The 17,639-nt window shown below is 52.5% G+C and overlaps 1 protein-coding gene across 9 annotated transcripts in view; it reads left to right on the top strand.

Moving 5' to 3' along the window:
• Positions 1–17,639, top strand: part of LOC144941126 (receptor-type tyrosine-protein phosphatase delta-like) — a 613,380-nt gene that overhangs the window by 512,132 nt on the left and 83,609 nt on the right. For 6 of the 9 annotated variants that reach the window (XM_078867646.1, XM_078867648.1, XM_078867645.1 and 3 more), the window contains 6 exons: positions 4,707–4,976; positions 7,255–7,364; positions 8,032–8,506; positions 11,731–11,861; positions 13,898–14,042; positions 15,881–16,315. In XM_078867646.1, the coding sequence (XP_078723772.1) occupies positions 4,707–4,976; positions 7,255–7,364; positions 8,032–8,506; positions 11,731–11,861; positions 13,898–14,042; positions 15,881–16,315 (1,566 nt within the window). The remainder of the gene's footprint in view (positions 1–4,706; positions 4,977–7,254; positions 7,365–8,031; positions 8,507–11,730; positions 11,862–13,897; positions 14,043–15,880; positions 16,316–17,639) is intronic. The other 3 variants (XM_078867650.1, XM_078867651.1, XM_078867649.1) reach the window with 1 other exon arrangement.

The raw sequence follows: 17,639 nt of genomic DNA, 5'->3' as shown, positions 1-17,639 counted from the left end.
GGTGCACGGGGTGACCTTCGGCACAACGATCTCTGCTCTTCCGTGATAGCGGGGTGCGTTTGATATTCATTGCTGCGGTCATCAGTTTTGTTATGAGGGGCGTAATGCGTTGATTAGCGTCGGTGCTTGCACTCGCTCGCTCACTGTGAACCCATCGAATATTTGGTGGGTGTGAAAACAAAACAAAAAAATTTGTGTCTTCATTTAATTTGTTCGTCAGGCAGCCACGAGAGGCGCTAAAGAAATGAAACATGCATAGATTAGTATCACGATGTGAAAATAAATATTCTGATCGAATTGTGAGGGGGGGGGATTCATTGTAATTGTTACAGGACCAGTTATTGTGGAGTGATTTGTCGTGTTGGTTGGTAATTGGTTCTGTAGAGCTAAAACGGGCACGCCTTCTTTCTGGAAGTGCGTTCCACATTGGCATCTGTCTATTTGTCTTCTCTACTTGCTTGTCCACCTGCCTGCCTCGGTTTATCTGTCTGGTGTCCACCTGTCTGTCTGATCTGTCTGTGTGTCTGAAGTCTGTTCTGTCGACTTGTCTGTTTGTTTCTGTCTGTCTGCCTCTCCCTCTGTCCGTCTACCGGCCTCTCCGTCTGCCTGTCTGCCTGTCTGGCTGTCTCTCTGCCACGTTCTCCATTCCCACCATGCTTCTCTCTGCTCACTGCTCCGTGCTGGCGCCAAAGACAAAGATCCCCCGTGTAGCCTTGACAAACTGTTCAGGCAAGTGCTGTTAGCGAGCACCTGTGAAGGCCGGCACGGCACACGAGGGGGTGGGTTTGGCCAGCACCACGCCCGGCCGCCTTTGTCTCCCTAGTGACGATGTTTTACACACAGCACCAGGTACACATTTGAGGCTGAGTCAACCTAGTGGAGGCCCAGGACCGATTCAGATAATAATCACTGGTATTGGTCGTGAGCGGGAATTGAATTCGGGTAGCTGGGTTCGGTGTGCAGCTTGCTAATCGCTCCACCACCGCTCCCAACACACACACACACGTACACACACACGTCCATGCACATCAGCAATTCATGTGCAGCTTGATTTGGAATTCTGCCAACTCGCTCGGCGCTTTTTGCATGGATAGCACGCACCTGCTCGCTCTTTCAATGAAACTCACACGAATAGTGAAGAAGAAAAACCACGCAACTCTACCGTAAAATTATTATTTCTATGATCTAAACAACAACAAAAAACCCCCCACTGAATCCCGGGCGTATCTTAAAGCGGTCACCTGGGCGCAGACGACGCCTGAGACCGTTGTGCAAGCTCCCAGCGGGCTTGCCCATGCAAAGCTGCGTTTCGTGGATAAAATGCAGACGCCGCTCTGAAGATGCGTCTCGGCTGCCTCTTATCTGCCTCTCAGTCTTTCTACTCTCCACTCTGCATGTCTGCTCGCTCGCGCTGTAAAAAAATAAATTAGGAGCAGTCAAAATATTTAAAGATCACTTCTTTTTTTTGTTGCACCACAACAGCGGTTGGATTTATTTTAAATCTGTAAATTTTTCTCAATCTTCTGCCCGCCCCCCTCTCCCCGCACCCAGTACAATATATTCTAGGATATTTACCCTAACAATGTGGCCGACCGCATTGAAACATTGGGTAAACAACGCGTCATTTTGTGCCTGCGTCTTAAAATGTGGCCGCGTAACCTTTGAAGCAGTCCCCGTACGCGGTCGCACATTCGCTCTCAGCCCTGAGATTCGTGCATTACCGATTACTCGTGCCATTCCCTCATTTCGCTGCCTTCCTATCAGTCCACCTGCCTCCCCCGTCTGCATGCCCACTGCCCCCCCCCTGCTAATACGCCAATGTTTACTGTGCGTCCATCATTGGTTCAGGATATACACGTGCCTCTCTCTCTTTTTGTTGTTGTTGCTAAAACAAATACGATGCTTCCCCCCTACTCCCCACGTCTCTTCCGCCTGCCCGTCTGCTCGCTGTGGCCTTGGCGAAGCGTGCCTGTGGGCCGGTTGTCCTCCACCGTGTCCTGTGTGCATGTATCCCACGTGTGCGTGCATGCGTGCGTGCGCGTGTGTGTGCATGCGTGCGCGTATGTACGCCTCGTCTGTGACGCAGCGCCGGGGGCCTCCGTACGTGTGCGTGTGTGGGTTTCGCTCTCGCTGCCGTGACCTTGCAAACGCCTCCGCGCCTGGCGGTGGCAACGTCTGCTCCACCACGCTTACCAGCCCTGCTGGCGTTTGCTTTCCATGGCAGGGTCTTGCGGTAGACATCGCTCAGACCTAATTGGGGCGATTCGTTTTTACGTATATAAATGCTTCCCACACAGCGTTTAACTTCGGTCGAGTGTGCTCAGGGCAGCGATTCAGCAAAATATTTCCGCAACTGGCACACCACGCCCAGAATAACTCTTGCATACAGCTGTGGGTACTGGTCACGTACAACCTATTCCATTCTCGCAGTGGCCTGAAAATGTTTAATTGCAGTCAGACCTGTCCATGTTGGCATACAGCTTCCACCTTTCTTCGCCAGTCATGTGCCACTCACTCACTCCAGTAAATAAATGCCTGGCTCTTACCTAGTTCGCCATTGAGAGCGAGCAGCTGTGTTATTTTTTCATACCTAATTTGTTGTATAATTAACGTGTGATATGTTTGTTTTATTTATTTCACCCACTTATACGCGATTAAAGACATGCCCTCTAGCAAGTTATATTTCAAACAGCATATTTTAATCCCTAAAATAATGATAATCAGATTACAGAATTTCCCCCCAGCTCTTTTTCTACAGGTGAAATATCAGAGCATGAAAGTATAGATTTTTAAGGCATTCATGTTGACACCTGAATCCACAGCATTGATGATGGCCATTATAATTATTAGTCGTAAATAATTTATTTTACATCTATGGGTTTAAAGATTTGCCTCTTCCCCCCCAATAACTACCCCCACCCCCTGCGCCCCATCCTCCTTAAACTCCGCATCACCCCCTGGCGAGGAGAATAATTTTCACAATTCAGGTTTTGTGATGTGATCTAAGAACTTTTTTGACTTTTACAAATGGCAGGTTGTGAACCTAGTGACTGCAGGTGTTTAAGAGAAGCCCTCTTCTTGTCGTACGGCCGCTGATGTGGATGCAGAGCGACGGCCAGAATGTCACATTCGGGTGGTCACGGCCTAACGAGGCGGGCCAGGAGCAGGGAGTGGCGCATCACTTTAAGAGGACCCTAGATTTGAAGCTTTCGTGACTGCAATGATTCATACTCTTTGTTTTTTTCGGTAAAGTCACGTAGGTAAAAAAAATATAATAAAAATAAAAGGATTTAGTTGTTTTCATTTTTTTTTACCTATGACTTTACCCAAAAAAAAAGAGTATTTAAGAGGACCCATTGCATACGACATCTAGAATTCTCGCACTTAAAAATCAACATTAATTAACAATATACAATGCATCAATACACCTCTCGTTCAAAATAAATATAATGTATTGTGGAGGAAAAAAATTTATGAAAATGTCACGTGTTAGCAGTCAACTTGCTTTTTGTTTGGAAATGTGTGTTTTTTTTTAATGCTCGGTGCATTCTGTAGCCGTACACAGAGCTCAGGCAGCGTGTGTGTCTCGAGCCAGTGGTGCGGTTGACACGGAGCAATGCAACAATTTGCCCCTCGAGTTGATTCCTGAATTATCACGAGATCAGGGTAACGATATGGGGGTCATGATTCGAGGTCACGATATGACTTGATAAGAGATGTTTTTATCACATTGCGGTGAATGTAACATCTCTATCAGCTACCAGGGTCTCTGTTTGCTTGCAACAAATCATCACGATCCTCCTCATCATCATCAGCCACGATCAATCCACTGCTGGATGAGGGCCTCCCCAAACCGTCGCCATCTCTCACGATCCACCGATGCAACACGCCACCTGCAGCATTAACAATCCACTTACAACAAACGCGACTCGTAAATCACTGCTTCTCGAAGATTCAACGCGCGCGCGTGTCGCGAGTGTGAGAATCGATTTCAATCCGACGATCGCCGCATCGTAACCTCGCGTGCCTCTAAACACTAAATGTGAACAAAGTCTCGGCGAGAACGAGAGATGCACCCTGGCAACTCTTTACCCTCTCCAGCGTGGAGGCCGCACGATTGACTTACTCCTCGTTCCGCGAGGCTGCCTGTGTGTGGAACCGGCTCAATCCAGCTCTGTGCCGACGTAACGCTTGTGCCCTTGCGCACACGGCCTAGGCCATCGCGCGTTCACCCATCGCGCGTTCCCCCGTTGCGTCGTCCGCCGTGCGTCCGCCCGTCCTACGTTCGCCCGTCGAGGGCACACTCGTTCCCCATTACTCTGCTTCCCATGGAACGCGCCCGACCCAAGCAGAGCTCCAGAAGCTAAGCAGGTTTGAGCCTGGACAGCGCTCGCTTGGCTGGCCACCATACACGCAGCAGGTTGCTTTGGGCTGCTGCGGGGTCACGTGGTGGGTAGCTGAGGGTCGTGCAGCGAGATTGTATTGTTCCGTACAACGGCCAACTCTGGGCACTCCTCCCTCAGTCGCCCACATTGAACAGCGTGGGCGAAGTATGGTCGAACAACCCCCACGACGCCCCACGGCATTGGGGGGGGAGGCCCTCGTCCCAGTAATGCATTGACAAAAGGCTGTGCGTGTGCATGAACATTGTGCATCCGCATGTCTCTGTGGCTACTCTCTCTCTGTCTCTCTCTTGCTTCCTGCAGTTCGCACCATCCCGCCTCGCTTCTCCGTCCTTCCCGCGAGCCACGAGATCATGCCGGGAGGCAGCGTGAACCTGACGTGCGTGGCCATCGGCTCGCCAATGCCGTACGTCAAGTGGAAGCTCGGCCACAAGGACCTGACGCCGGAGGCTGATATGCCCATCGGGCGCAACGTGCTGGAGCTCACTGGCATCCAGGAGTCGGGCAACTACACCTGCGTGGCCATATCCAGCCTGGGCGTCATCGAAGTGGAGGCACAGATCACCGTCAAGGGTACGCCGGCGCGACGTGCTGCGGCGCGTATGTATGGTTGAACTTTTTTCGCACCCTACGTCGGCCAAACCGCGCTAAACGGAGGTGCGGGGGAAGGACAACAAAGCAAACACAAGAATCAGTTCTAAAGAAGTGAGTTTTCACTCTCGATTTAAAAGCGCCATAGCTCCAGCAGCTTCCGTAATGTCGGAAGGAGGAGCGTTCCAGACGGCCGCAGAAGGGCATGCGAAAGCGCCAGGTCGTGTCGCGATGTGCGGTCCCCAGCTGTTGGTTAGCCAGCGGTACAGGCGCCCCAAGAAGAATTGGAGTTGACGTCGCAAAAAATACGCCCACAACAATTTGGACAAAATTCGTGGATGTTTTTCTTTACCCCCACCACCCCCCCCCCCCTATTGAAATAGATGACGCAAGTGCCGATTGTGCTGACTGATGACGGAACTTTTAAATAAGTGGTAGCGCACAGACAGTAGACTCAGCACTGAGTCAGTAGCCAGTGGTCACGTGGTTTTGATGTAATTATGATTATAGCGCGGCCGGATGGATTAAACTTGGGTGGATGAAGTTCGCTCAGCCTGTCGGTAATGTCACCAATACTCACCAGGTGCCATTCGCTAGGGAGACACCCCCAACGCGCAATGTGTGGCTGTGACCTCTGGCGGTTTGAACTTTCGTCTCCTGATCATAATGGATGTAAGTTCAACTGCCGGCTGAGGATCAATTCGGCCTGTCATCTCTCAAACAGGGCTGGGTAGATTGAGTGCGGTTTTGAGCACACGCTTGAAATTACACTCAGACACGGTCTCGGTGAACACTCGGATGAGAGAGGAAAACGCAAGTCAGGAGCACCATCGGCACCGTTAAGAGAAGGTAAAATGGGCTTGGCAGGACATGTTGCTCGAAAGAATCACGTTTTGACACCGAGGCTTTCGCGACCAATATTATCCATGATAAAAGTTGTTTTTGACTTAGATCGCGTAAATATAAATGTGTCGTTAATCCACCACCACCCGACGCAGCCAATTTGTAAGGTTTGTTGATTCTGGCCTGATGAAGCCGGTTGTCATCACCAGCAAAACGTCGTATGCAAATGTTGTCAAATGTTTACTCTCCAACACATAGGCGTGCTGAAGTAGTCACGAATTGGCACGTTTTGTTTACGTGACAAACCTTACTCATTGGCCGTGGTGGGTGGTGAAAGGTTAACGACACATTTATATGTATGCAATCTAACCCAAAACGAAAAGCCTCTTTTCTAGAAAGAATGAAGGCCAGTGGGTCAAGATGAACAATGGAGTGACAGCCAAACGAAGGAAAACTGCCTAGAGGATGTGCATCGATGAAACCGGCTCGTACGCAGGTGCAAGATAGATTGTGACAGTGAGAAATGATGACAGCCCGGGGGAGGCCTTCATCCAGCAGCACGTCGAACAAGGCTGCTGATGATGACAATGATGTTGTCCAAAAGCAGAGATTGGTCTCCGTCACGAGAACGTGGCAGTTTTACCGCACACCCTCAAGGCACCAGGGTCAGCGTGCGTTGGAGTGGGGAGAGAATTCGAAATTATTTTTTTCCTCTCCAAGATCTAGTCAATGGAGCGTATTGAAGCATGACTGGCTGCGACGCGGCCTGGTGCTGAATAGCTCTGCGCAGTGCGACTGCTGTGTGTTACACGAGCCGCACAAAAAGTGCAGGAGAGCCCACGGCCTTAACCATGACACAAGCCAACCCTTTTGAGCAGCACGGCACAGGCGTGTCGAGGTGCGGCAGCCTGAGCGGAGCGCGAATGCAGGGGCCACGGGATCGTAATTTATCACGAGCACGGTGCGCGTGGAGCGGAGCGAGCGGTGGACAGATTGATACAAATTTACGGCAACGCAGGGGGTCAGGGAGAGGGTCACATGGGGGAGAATGTTTTTAGGCTTCAGCAGATTCGGTGCGCTCCGCTCGCAATTATGGATCTGGCCCTGTTTAAGCATGCACACTCGGTTCATTGTACGTCATGGGACGCGTTTCCATCACTAATCTGTCCAGTTGTATGATTAATGATAACAAAAAAAATGCACACAACGGAAATTAATTACAGGCTGCCCTCCTCGGGCCCCGCTGCTCAAATTTCCTCTCCGGCTTATCCCACCTCTTCCCTCCTCATCTGTGCCCCAACCCCGCATTCTGACCCTAACCCTAACCGGCCAATTCTACCCAACTGCCTCCCCTTATCCTATTCACCACTGCTCCATCATTCCCCCCACCCCCCTGCACCCTCCCCACCTCCTCCAGCCCTGCCGAAGGCCCTGGGCACGTTGACGATGACGGAAACGACGGCGACCAGCGTGACGCTGACGTGGGACTCGCTCAGTCCAGACCCTGTCCTCTTCTACATAATCCAGGTGAGGAGGGCATGGAGCATGCCGATCCATTGGGCACCCTGGTGGTGAAGTGTGGTTTTTATCCCGACCCTGACGCCTGGATGTTTGGAGTATAGACCACTGAGCTATGTATGTAGCTCTTTTTCAGAAGCGATCTGGCCTCAAATTATAGTTCAGCAAAGTGGTTTATGATGTTGAAATTTATAGCAGCCGAGTACTCTTAAACGCACGTCGATTCTGAATGTGGAGGGAAAAACTGGAGGACCCGGAGAAAAATCCACGCGACCACGGCGAGAGAGACGTGTAAATTCAAAATATACAGCAGCAGGTGTCAGGGTCGGGATCGAACCCACGTCCTCCTGCATACCAGGCGAGGTAGTTAACATCCGCAGGAGACCACATGCTTTCTCAGTGATGATTCCTACATTACCCAGCCACAACTTTACTCACTTCATCTTCTCACCTGCGGGCGCGCATACAGCCGCATGCTTGAGTTGCAAATGCAGTGTGTGCGTGCGTGCATGTGCATTAGGTAGGCGGTTGTGGGAAGCGGTAGTGTAGTGGTTTTCGTGCTGTGAAAATCGACCGCAGCGTGGGCACCCCCACATCTTATGCGGATATAAATGCGTGCGTCGAACGAGCGATCTCCACCACTGCCCGCCTGACCCCCCCCCCCGCGCCGCCGCAGTACAAGCTGCAGTCGTCGGAGGGCCCCTTCCAGGAGACGGACGCCGTGCCCACCACCCGCTACACGGTCGGGGGCCTCAACCCCAACTCGAAGTACGAGATCCAGGTGCTGGCGGTAAACAACATCGGGCGCGGGCCGCCCAGCTCGCCGGCGTTCGCGCGCACGGGCGAGCAGGCGCCGTCGAGCCCTCCGCGCAACGTGCGCGCGCGCATGCTGGGCGCACCCACCGTCCTGGTGGTGACGTGGGAGGAGCCCGAGGAGCCCAACGGGGTGATCTGCGGCTACCGCGTTTACTACACCGCCGACTCCGTGCAGCCGGCGAGCACGTGGCTCAAGCACAACGTCGACGACAACCTCCTCGCCACCATCGGCGGGCTGCTGCCGGATGCGCTCTACGCCCTGCGCGTGCTCGCGTTCACGTCCGTCGGCGACGGGCCCTTCTCCGGCGAGATCTACATCAAGACCACCATGGGAGGCAAGGAGGAGCACCCGCGCACGCGCACGTGCCCGCGCACGTGCCCACGCACGCACTAGGGTTGCTACGGCAGGAAAGCGTTTAAAGGCAAAGGTGCAGCACTGCAATTTCTCGTTCTGGTCGAAAGGCGTCCGCTTAAAGGAGGAGATGCCCTGTAGAGGGGAAATGGTGGCCGAGTAGTTTGTTATGCTGGCCAGACGTCTTAGAAGAGGTCGGGAAACTTGCACTTTATCCCACCGCACACACGATCTGGTGATTGACTAACTGTGGTGTACACCTTCATATTGCGGTGTATATGTAAACAAGAATATATCTTGTTATATCAGGAGATCCACGATAATGAAAATATCCGTTTTACAAAGTATCATCGTATTGCGCTGAGGCCCAGAACAGGTTCAAATATTCGTCACCAATGTATGTTGAACTTCTTTCGCACCGTACGTGGCCATCCGCACGAATTGGAGATGCTCACGCCAACCGATGTTGGCCGCGGAGCGGAAATCGAACCCGGATTGCCGGGTTCATGGCCCAGCACGCTAACCACTGCGCCACCGTTGCCTCCAGCGGGAGATGCACGCACCAACGCGCGCATGCAGCAACACGCACGCACCAACGCACGCACCAACATGCACACACCAATACGCACGCTCGGGCAACGATGCGCGCGGAGCAGAGGAGGAGGCACGCAGGCGGTCCATTTGCGGCGCAAAGGGTCATTTCTTTTGGTATCTCAAAAGGCATCGGATTAACGTCTCGAGCTGGAGGGAGGAGAGAGAGCGCCTCGCTCCCCGTCGTCGTTGGGAGGCGCGGGCGACAAACGCGTCGCGCGGTGAAACGGGTGGACAAAAGTGCCGCGCTCCCGCTCGGTGTTAACCTTTGTAAATGTCAGCCACCCCGCTCCCATCGCGGCAGCGGCGGCGCCACGATGGCGCGGCGAGCACGGACCACTTCTCCCTCGCCCACGTCGCGGCTGTGACAAGCGAGCTCGCGCCAGCGCAAATTGCTCCCTTGGCGTGCGCTTTTGGGTTCGCGCGTGCCACACGAAGGCGTGGGGTTTTTTTGTTTGTTTCGTTTGATACACGTGCGCGCAAGTGCCGTGGTGTGTAGGGCTAAACGGGGGGGGGTGAGTACCCCCACTCACCCCCCCCGGGGGTAGTGGGGGTCGGGGTCTTTGTTATCCTCGGTGGGGCACGGTCGCGGAATGATAGGCGCGCTGTGCTACGAACCCAGCGACACGGGTTCGATTCCTGCTCACGGCCAACACCGTGACTGATTATCTGAACCTCTTCTGGGCCTCCCCTAGGTTTACTAGGCCTCAAATGAGTACGTGGTGAGATGTGTAAACATCGCCACTCGGGAGACAAAGGCGGCCGGGCGTGTGGTGCTGGCTACCCATCCCCTCGTGTGCCGTGCAGGCCTTCATAGGTGCTTGCACTATCCCCAACAGTCTATTAAGGCTATGGCAGTGGGGGGGGGGAGAGGTCTTTGTTGTGACACGATTTAAGGGCGTATGAGAGCGTGACATGCATCATTTGTCATGTGGGCTATGTCATTGTGTATTGACTTTGTAAAATGTGTCACGTCTCTGATGCTGCTTCGTGTGTGGTGTTTTTTGTTGTTGTGCCGCTACGTGTGTGTGTGTGCACGCACGCACGTGTGCGCTTGGTGATCGTTAACCGCACTTGCCCCAAAAAAACCTGTGAAGGCTATACCGGGGGATGGGGTGGGGGGGGGCCTCTGTATTTGTGTGCTTGCTGGAGTCGTTATCACCAGCGGTCACCAGCACTGCAACTGCTCGACCTGGCGACCTGAGTTTGCTTCCTGCTCACGGTTAACATCAGTGGCGAATATCTGAAGCCGCCCTGGGCTTCCCCTAGGTCAACTCGGCCGTAAATTAGTATCTGGTGCGGTGTGCAAACACCGGCACTGTGGGAGATAAAGACAGGCCGAACATCGCTGCAGGCAACACCCTCGCACTCGTTGCGCTGTGCCGGCCTTAATAAGTGCTCGCTAATGACACTTGCCCTAACATACTATACAGCGGCAGCTATATGCTGGTGGTGGTGGTGGTGGTGGTTCTACTTTTGTTCTCTTCTATTTTAAAGGATATTTATTCTGGCCACTGTTTGCAGAAGGGTCTTAACACAAGTAGGTCACTACATGTTCAAATGCGAGTAACCATCGCTGTGGTTTTGTTCACCAGGGTACAAAGAAAGCCCAGCTAAGCACTGGGAACGCCAACCCCTGCGTGGGGTGGCCCGAATGTGGATACAAACCCGCACCATCTGACCCTGTGGCTTCAAATGAACTACGGGGTGTCTCTGATATGTTTTTCCATATGGGTTTTATGGCGTTGGTGTCTTCTGTGTGTTTCACAGTCCTGAACCGATCTGTATAGCATACATATCATGCTCATCGTTAACGCTGCATTGTATGCAGACACGTGTAATGAGACCAGACTTCTCTGGCAATGACTGTGCTAGATTTGAAGCTTTCGTGACTGCAAGGATTCATACTCTTAGGTTTTTTCGTTAAAGTCACGTAGGTAAAAAAAAAATTAATAAAAGTAAAATAAAAATCACGACGTTTCGGAGGCAACACAAGCTTCCATCTTCAGGTGGAACCGTCACAGCACGCTTACTTGATACAGCAATCGAACTACTCCGATTGCAAACTACTCCAATTGCTAAGGCAGTGCGAGCGATGGGTGTCGTTGAGTTCTTTGTGTTTTCATGTTCATGCCCTGTGCACCACTGCCAAAGCAGGCGTTAACTTTTTTGCATAATAAATATAAATAAACAGTTCGGAGCAACGGTCCTGCAGTCGCTGTCTCTCCTGCTGGTGGAGAGGCCTCTATTGGCCCCGATGTCTTCGAAGGGATTGGAGTTACCCACACTTTGTCCCACCGCACACAACATAGCCATCGACGAATTATATGGCTGGGTGGACTGCGGTGGGGGGGATTTAATAAACCTGCCCATAGCTACAGCTGCCGACCTCGAGACATCGAACCGGCGACCTCTGGATTTCGAGTCGAGTATGCATATACATGAAAATGTAGTCACCGACAGAGGAAAGTGGAAACAGATGACGAAACGTTCAGCGGACACCTACATGGATCGTGCTGATGATGATGATAATAACTTAACATCTTGCCACAGCAGAATCCCTTCTATGTACGTTGTTCTATAAAATAAAATTTTACGTGCTTTTTTTTCTCACAGTTCCTGGCCAGCCGGTGAACCTGAAGGCAGAAGCAGAGTCCGACTCGAGTATTCTGCTGTGCTGGACTCCCCCGCATTATGGCGACATCACCAGCTACGAGCTGAGCATCCGCCACGGAGACAACAAGGAGGTGTGTGGGTCGTTCCATCGGCCACACTTACAGGGGTCCAATCATCGAGACGCAGACCCTTTCATCAGGTGCACCCTTAGGGGTGTGCTGTCGTTGCAGAGATGCATGGACCATTCCATCATGCACATTCACAGGGGTCCTATCATCACAGAGATACGTGGACTGTTCCATGAGTCACACTTACAAGCGCTCCTATCATCATAGAGATTTGTGGACCATTCCATGAGGCAGAATCAATTATCATTGTGGGTTACACTCATATAAAACTAAAAACTATATATTTTTTACCAGGTAAGGCTAAATGAGCTGTGTAGCTCTTTTTCAGAAGCCACCTGGCCACAAATGATAGCTCAACGAAGTGGCTTATCATCATTGCGTGGAAATTGACAGCAGCCAAATACTCTAAACGCGTGATGTTGATTTTAAATGTGGAGGGGAAAACCGGAGGACCCGGAGAAAAATCCATGTGGTCATGGGGAGAACATGCAAACTCCAAATATACAGCAGGCGTCAGGGTCGGGGTCGAACCCACGACCTCCTGTATAGCGGGCGAGGTAGTTAACATCTCGCCATCGTAGCACCGATATGCTGTGCTTATCGGGGTAAACTCGCCCTCACTGAGTCATTGGCACTATGCTCGCCACGATCTTAAAAACAAGAAATTGATTATTAAACTAAATCACGATCCCGAATCACAATATTTCATCAAAGCATGTGGGGAATTATCAAAGTGTACTGATTTAATAAAAGTTAATGTTCAAATTATTGAACCGTCATTTGCCAAACTTATTGTATTCCTGGTGAAAGCTCAAATTACAAATTTGAAAAGTACGTATAAATTAAATGAAAATGTCACATTCCATAACAATGTTTGTTACCCTGGCCCTCCCGTGCAATAGCAGGCATCTGGTTGAATAATAGATTGATCAATCACGCTATTCTCTATAATTCCCACCGGGCTTAGGATAGTGGATCAGTCAGTGCATATGTTTGTGTATAATTCATGGGAAATGTAGTAATATGCATTAAAATGAAATGAGATTTTTTTTTCTGAATGTTGAACAAATAGTGACGATTTCAACTCACGGGACTTTACCGAAAGAACCAAAGAGTATGATTTCAACTTGCCCCGTTCGACCCTTGAGGATTGATCAAATGAACGCCACGTTGTGAAAAGCCTCCAGTGTTCGTCCTTTGGATGGACCCATCCCCCTCCACAGGAATGTGGAATTTCAATTAAACCAATGACTCGCACTTTAGAAAGTAATTTATCACCATTCGTTACTCGTTTGAGAGTAAAATCAAGTTTGGGTTTCATTGATGAATAAAGTCCCCAAAGGAGTTCATAGACAGCCTCGACCAGATGATGTTGGGGGCGAGGGGGGAGGGTGACGATGGTGTTGACGACGACGATCGTCAAAGAAAATATTTTTAAATATTTGATCGCAAAAGTTAACGTCAAAAATCCCTTCTGTCGAACCAACACCTCCGTCCACCCGACGTCTAGAAACAACTCGTGTCCTCCAGGTGGACGGCGACCGGCGACTGTGAGCTGCAATATAAAATTCGCCGCGCCCACCTAAAAAGCAATTGACAAGTTTGTCCTCGTGGTGTGAGCAATCAACCTAATAACCCCGGGCCCTCTTGTAAACGAGTCTTGCGATTCGGTGAAACTCTGATGGGAAAATTAAGGGCTCTGTTATTATGAATTAATTTAACACGGGAGACCACATATTCAAAACCGAAGTGCAATAAAGTGAAGACAATGGTATTGACAACAATGATGGTGATGATGACGCCAACGACAATGATGATAACGACGACGATTATGATCATGACAGTGGTGATGATAAGAGGATGAATGTATGTTGAACCCCGTTCGCACCGTACATGGACCAACCGTGCTAATCGGACAACCGATCATGATGGTGGCAATGAAGCCAATGACTACGATGCTGCTGACGATTGACGACAGTGATCGTCGCAGCCTCCGGCTTGGCGTTAATTGCGCGCTGACTCGCTGGCTCGCTCGCTAGGAGGTGGTGATGCTGGAGCCCACCATGACGTTCCTGCGTGAGGGCCTGCAGCCTGACACCGTCTACCACTTCCAGCTGGCGGCGCGCTCCCAGACCGGGCTGGGGCCCGCCACCTTCACCGTCACGGAGCGCACCATGCAGTCAAGTACGCGCCACGCGCCCCCCCCCCCCTCTCGCTCGGCCCCCCTGGGGACGTAGGCCAAGCAGGGATCGCGAGCGGCCCAGCGGCTCGACGGGTCGCGGCGTGCGCTTACACAGCCGCTATAGCACCCCCCCCCCCCCCCCACCACCACTACGTGCTCACGGTGGCAAAGTCAAAGGTTGCAATGGCACACGGAGTGCGCACAGAGCTGCCCTGCGACTTCAAATAATATTCATCCTCAGTCATAGACCGCAACGTGGCAATGTTGCAAATTTGAGCGATTGTTTTCAAAAACAACATTGCACCTCTTTGCAGGTGCAACTGCCGTGCCGCCGTTCTCCGTATATATATCGAAAAACGATTGCAACACGTGGAACAGTTTCCCCCCCCCCCCCAATATCACCAAACCCGTTCATCATGTGTGCATGCACAACGTGCGTCTGCCGGTGATTTTTGGTGCAGCCTTGTTTTGGGAGCCCCACTCCCCTGGTCCAAACACGCACCTCGTCCCTCTGGGTGCATTCGGGCGTCTCGGCCGCGACCGGGGATGTCGCAAAGTCTCCGTGCCTCCGATGTCGTCGTCCCCCCCGCGGGTTTGGATCACGTGCTGCCCCCCCCCACCTCCCCCAATCCCGTGCGGCGCGACTTGAGAGAGTAGGACAGGTTTCGATTGTTTCCTAAATGCCGTGCAAACGGAAGGGGGTTGCCAAAGGTCAGCGGTGATGCATGACGGGAGGGGGGGGTTGTTGGCTGGAGGGGGAGAGGTGTGAAGAGCACGAGGAGTCGGGCACCCGCTAAAAGTTCCCCGGGACCTCCACGCGGCCCCCAGCGGCAACTCTGCTCCCACGAGCGTTTGCCGAAAATGCCACCCGCGGCGGAGACACGAGGACGGGAGAATCATGCACAACGCTGTGTGTTTGATCATACGCGACGTCACCAGGCGTTTTAATTGGCCCAGAGGAGGAATTGTAGTCCATCATTGTTTGTTTTTTGGGGTGAAAGAGGCATGGTGAGCATGCATGCGGTGTGCCCGCGGGATGGAGAGCTTTACTTTTATCGTTATTTAAGTTGTCGGTTTATTTAGCTGTTAAAGGGATATGGATGTTACGGCGGAAGACTTTTTGGATGACTCCACTGAGATACGTTTGGGCGTTTATTGTTGCGAGTGGTGCACTCTGCCACCCTGCCGCTGAATTTATTATTGTTATTCAAATAATTATTTCACAGCTAACTGGAAGGTTTTAACGATGATGGCACTTTGCTTGTAATTTCGTTTATCTTTCAAGAAGGTTTTTTCACCGCTAATTTATTTGCGTCCTTAACCAGAGTTTTTTTTTATTCTTCTACCACGCCTGCGGTGGTTTTAATGTTTTTGTTTTCACGTCACTGGAATTGTAAGGCTCCCGCTTTTGCTTTTCTTTAGGACACAGCGCGGTCGTGGGAGTCTAATCGCGATGCTAATCGAATGTTCGCAGTCACTAATTCAAGGCGTCTCTGATGTACGTGTGAGAGTGCAATGTCCTTCGCGCTGAATTTCCGCGTTTGGATTACAGGTGTGGGTGTTCGAGAGGCTCAGCCTTAACAAAAAAGTTGAGCCCCCCCCAGACCTGCAGGATGAGTCATCCAAACATTGACTAACTTGTACTTTTCACCCCCATAGGTCATTAACATCGTGTTCATATTTTACTAACCAAAGAAAGTTGCTCGCGTTTGTTTGCAGTGGTTTCAGATGTTTCCCTCCATTACCATGACTCACGGTGACCCCTCCCTCTCCATAAACCCTCCCCCCTCACACCCCCCCCCCCCCGTCACCTCCACCACAATCCCAACCCGACCCACAGCCCCCTCCGCACCCCCACAAAACACGGCGTGCGTGGCCCTGAGCTCCAGCAGCCTGCTGGTCAGCTGGGAGCCGCCACCCGCACACAGCCGGCACGGCCCCATCACGGGGTACACGGTCGCCTACAGGGCGCTGCCCAGCCAAGGCGTGGCGCACGCACCCAACAGAGACGCACCGCACACAGACGCAGACGCCGACGAGTCGGGGAGGAGGGACGACGACGAAGGGGAGGAAGGGGACGAAGCGCACGGCACGGGAGGGCGACCGAGCGGGGGGGGTGGCTGGCGCCAGACGCCGTGGCAGCCCGAGGATCGGAGGAGCGTGAAGCTGCACGGGCTGACCAAGTGGGCCCCGTACGAGGTGACGGTGCGGGCCCACACAGTGGTTGGCCCGGGGCCCCCGTCAATGCCCATCCAGGCACGCACACTCGAGGATGGTACGTCAAGGTGGGGGGGGGGGGGGCCCTTCTGTTCTGAGCCGGCCCCTGCCGCAGCCACTCCGCCCACACCATAGCCGTGGCGGCCGGACCGACACTCTAACGTGGCTCTTGAGTGTTTTCCCTCCTAATCTTGGTGTCTTTGCAGCTAACGGTTGTGCCTGGCCCGAGTCCTTCTCTGCCGACTTTCTGCACTGCTCTCTCGTGTTCTCTCCGGTGCTCCACGCCGCTGCGCTGAGCGGTTTTCCGATTCCCGTTCCGTTTTCTGACCTCGACCGCTCAAAAAGAGCATCCGCTGAGCCAGACTGAACCCTTCACAGCTCCCTGCGGCGGTGGTCACTGACGCTCCGTGCCCTGTGGCCTCACTCCACAGGCTTCCTGCTCACCTTCTCTGATCGATTCCCTGTTGAATCTCAAGTGTACGTTCTGCTGCTGCTGCTGTTTTTGTGCATGTGCGTGTCTGTGTGTGTCTGTGAGTCTCTTTGTCGGTGGCGCGTGTGTGTAGCGGGGAGCGGCGGTGTAGCGGTTAGCACACTGCGCTGTGAACCTGGTGACCCGAGTTTGATTCCCGCTCACGACCAATACCGGTGACGATTATCTGAACCACTCCTGGGGCCTTCCCTAGGTTTAATCAGCCTCAAATGAGTACCTGGCGCAATGTGTAAACGTTGCCACCAGGGAGACAAAGGTGGCCGGGCGTGGCACTGGTCACGCTCCGCCTAGTGTGCCATGCCGGCCTTCATAGGTGCTCGCTAACACACACTTGCCCCAACGGTCTGTTAAAGGCTACACGGGGGATCTATGCCCTTTGTGCGTCTCTCTGTGTGCGTGTTGTACGGTGCTCTTGACAACAACTTTGTGAATGGCGGTGTTTGCGGCTGTGGCTGCGGCCGCGGGTGTGAGCTCGTCGTTGTGTGTGCGAGTGTTAATGGACTCGTGCGCTCCTATTCTCACCCGGCCCCTATTCACCGGGGAGTTGTCGTCCTCCGCCTATTTTTCCGCTGCGACGGCACTTTTTATTTTTTGCTTCCCTCGACGGTGGTGGGGTTTGGTGGTGGGTTGGTGGTGGTGGTGGTGGTGGCGGTGGTGGCGGTGGTGGTGGCGGTGGTGGTGGCGACTCCGAGGGGAAGATCTGTTTTATTCGATAGCTCCTCCCTCTCCGAGCACTCGTGCTCCAAAGTGGACATTTGAGCAGGATGGAAGTCCGCGTGCCGTTATCGCACCGCAGCCCTAGCGTTGGGCCGTTCCGTTATTGATTAGCCTTCCGAGTGATGGGATTTCCTCACCATCTTCAGCCAAACGCCCACCACCCCCACTGCTGTCA

Source organism: Lampetra fluviatilis, chromosome 24 (genome assembly GCF_964198595.1).
Source record: "Lampetra fluviatilis chromosome 24, kcLamFluv1.1, whole genome shotgun sequence".
In the NCBI taxonomy this organism is placed as follows: domain Eukaryota; kingdom Metazoa; phylum Chordata; class Hyperoartia; order Petromyzontiformes; family Petromyzontidae; genus Lampetra; species Lampetra fluviatilis.
The sequence above is the reverse complement of the archived record's forward strand: the minus strand, read 5'-3'. Positions and strand labels throughout refer to the sequence as shown.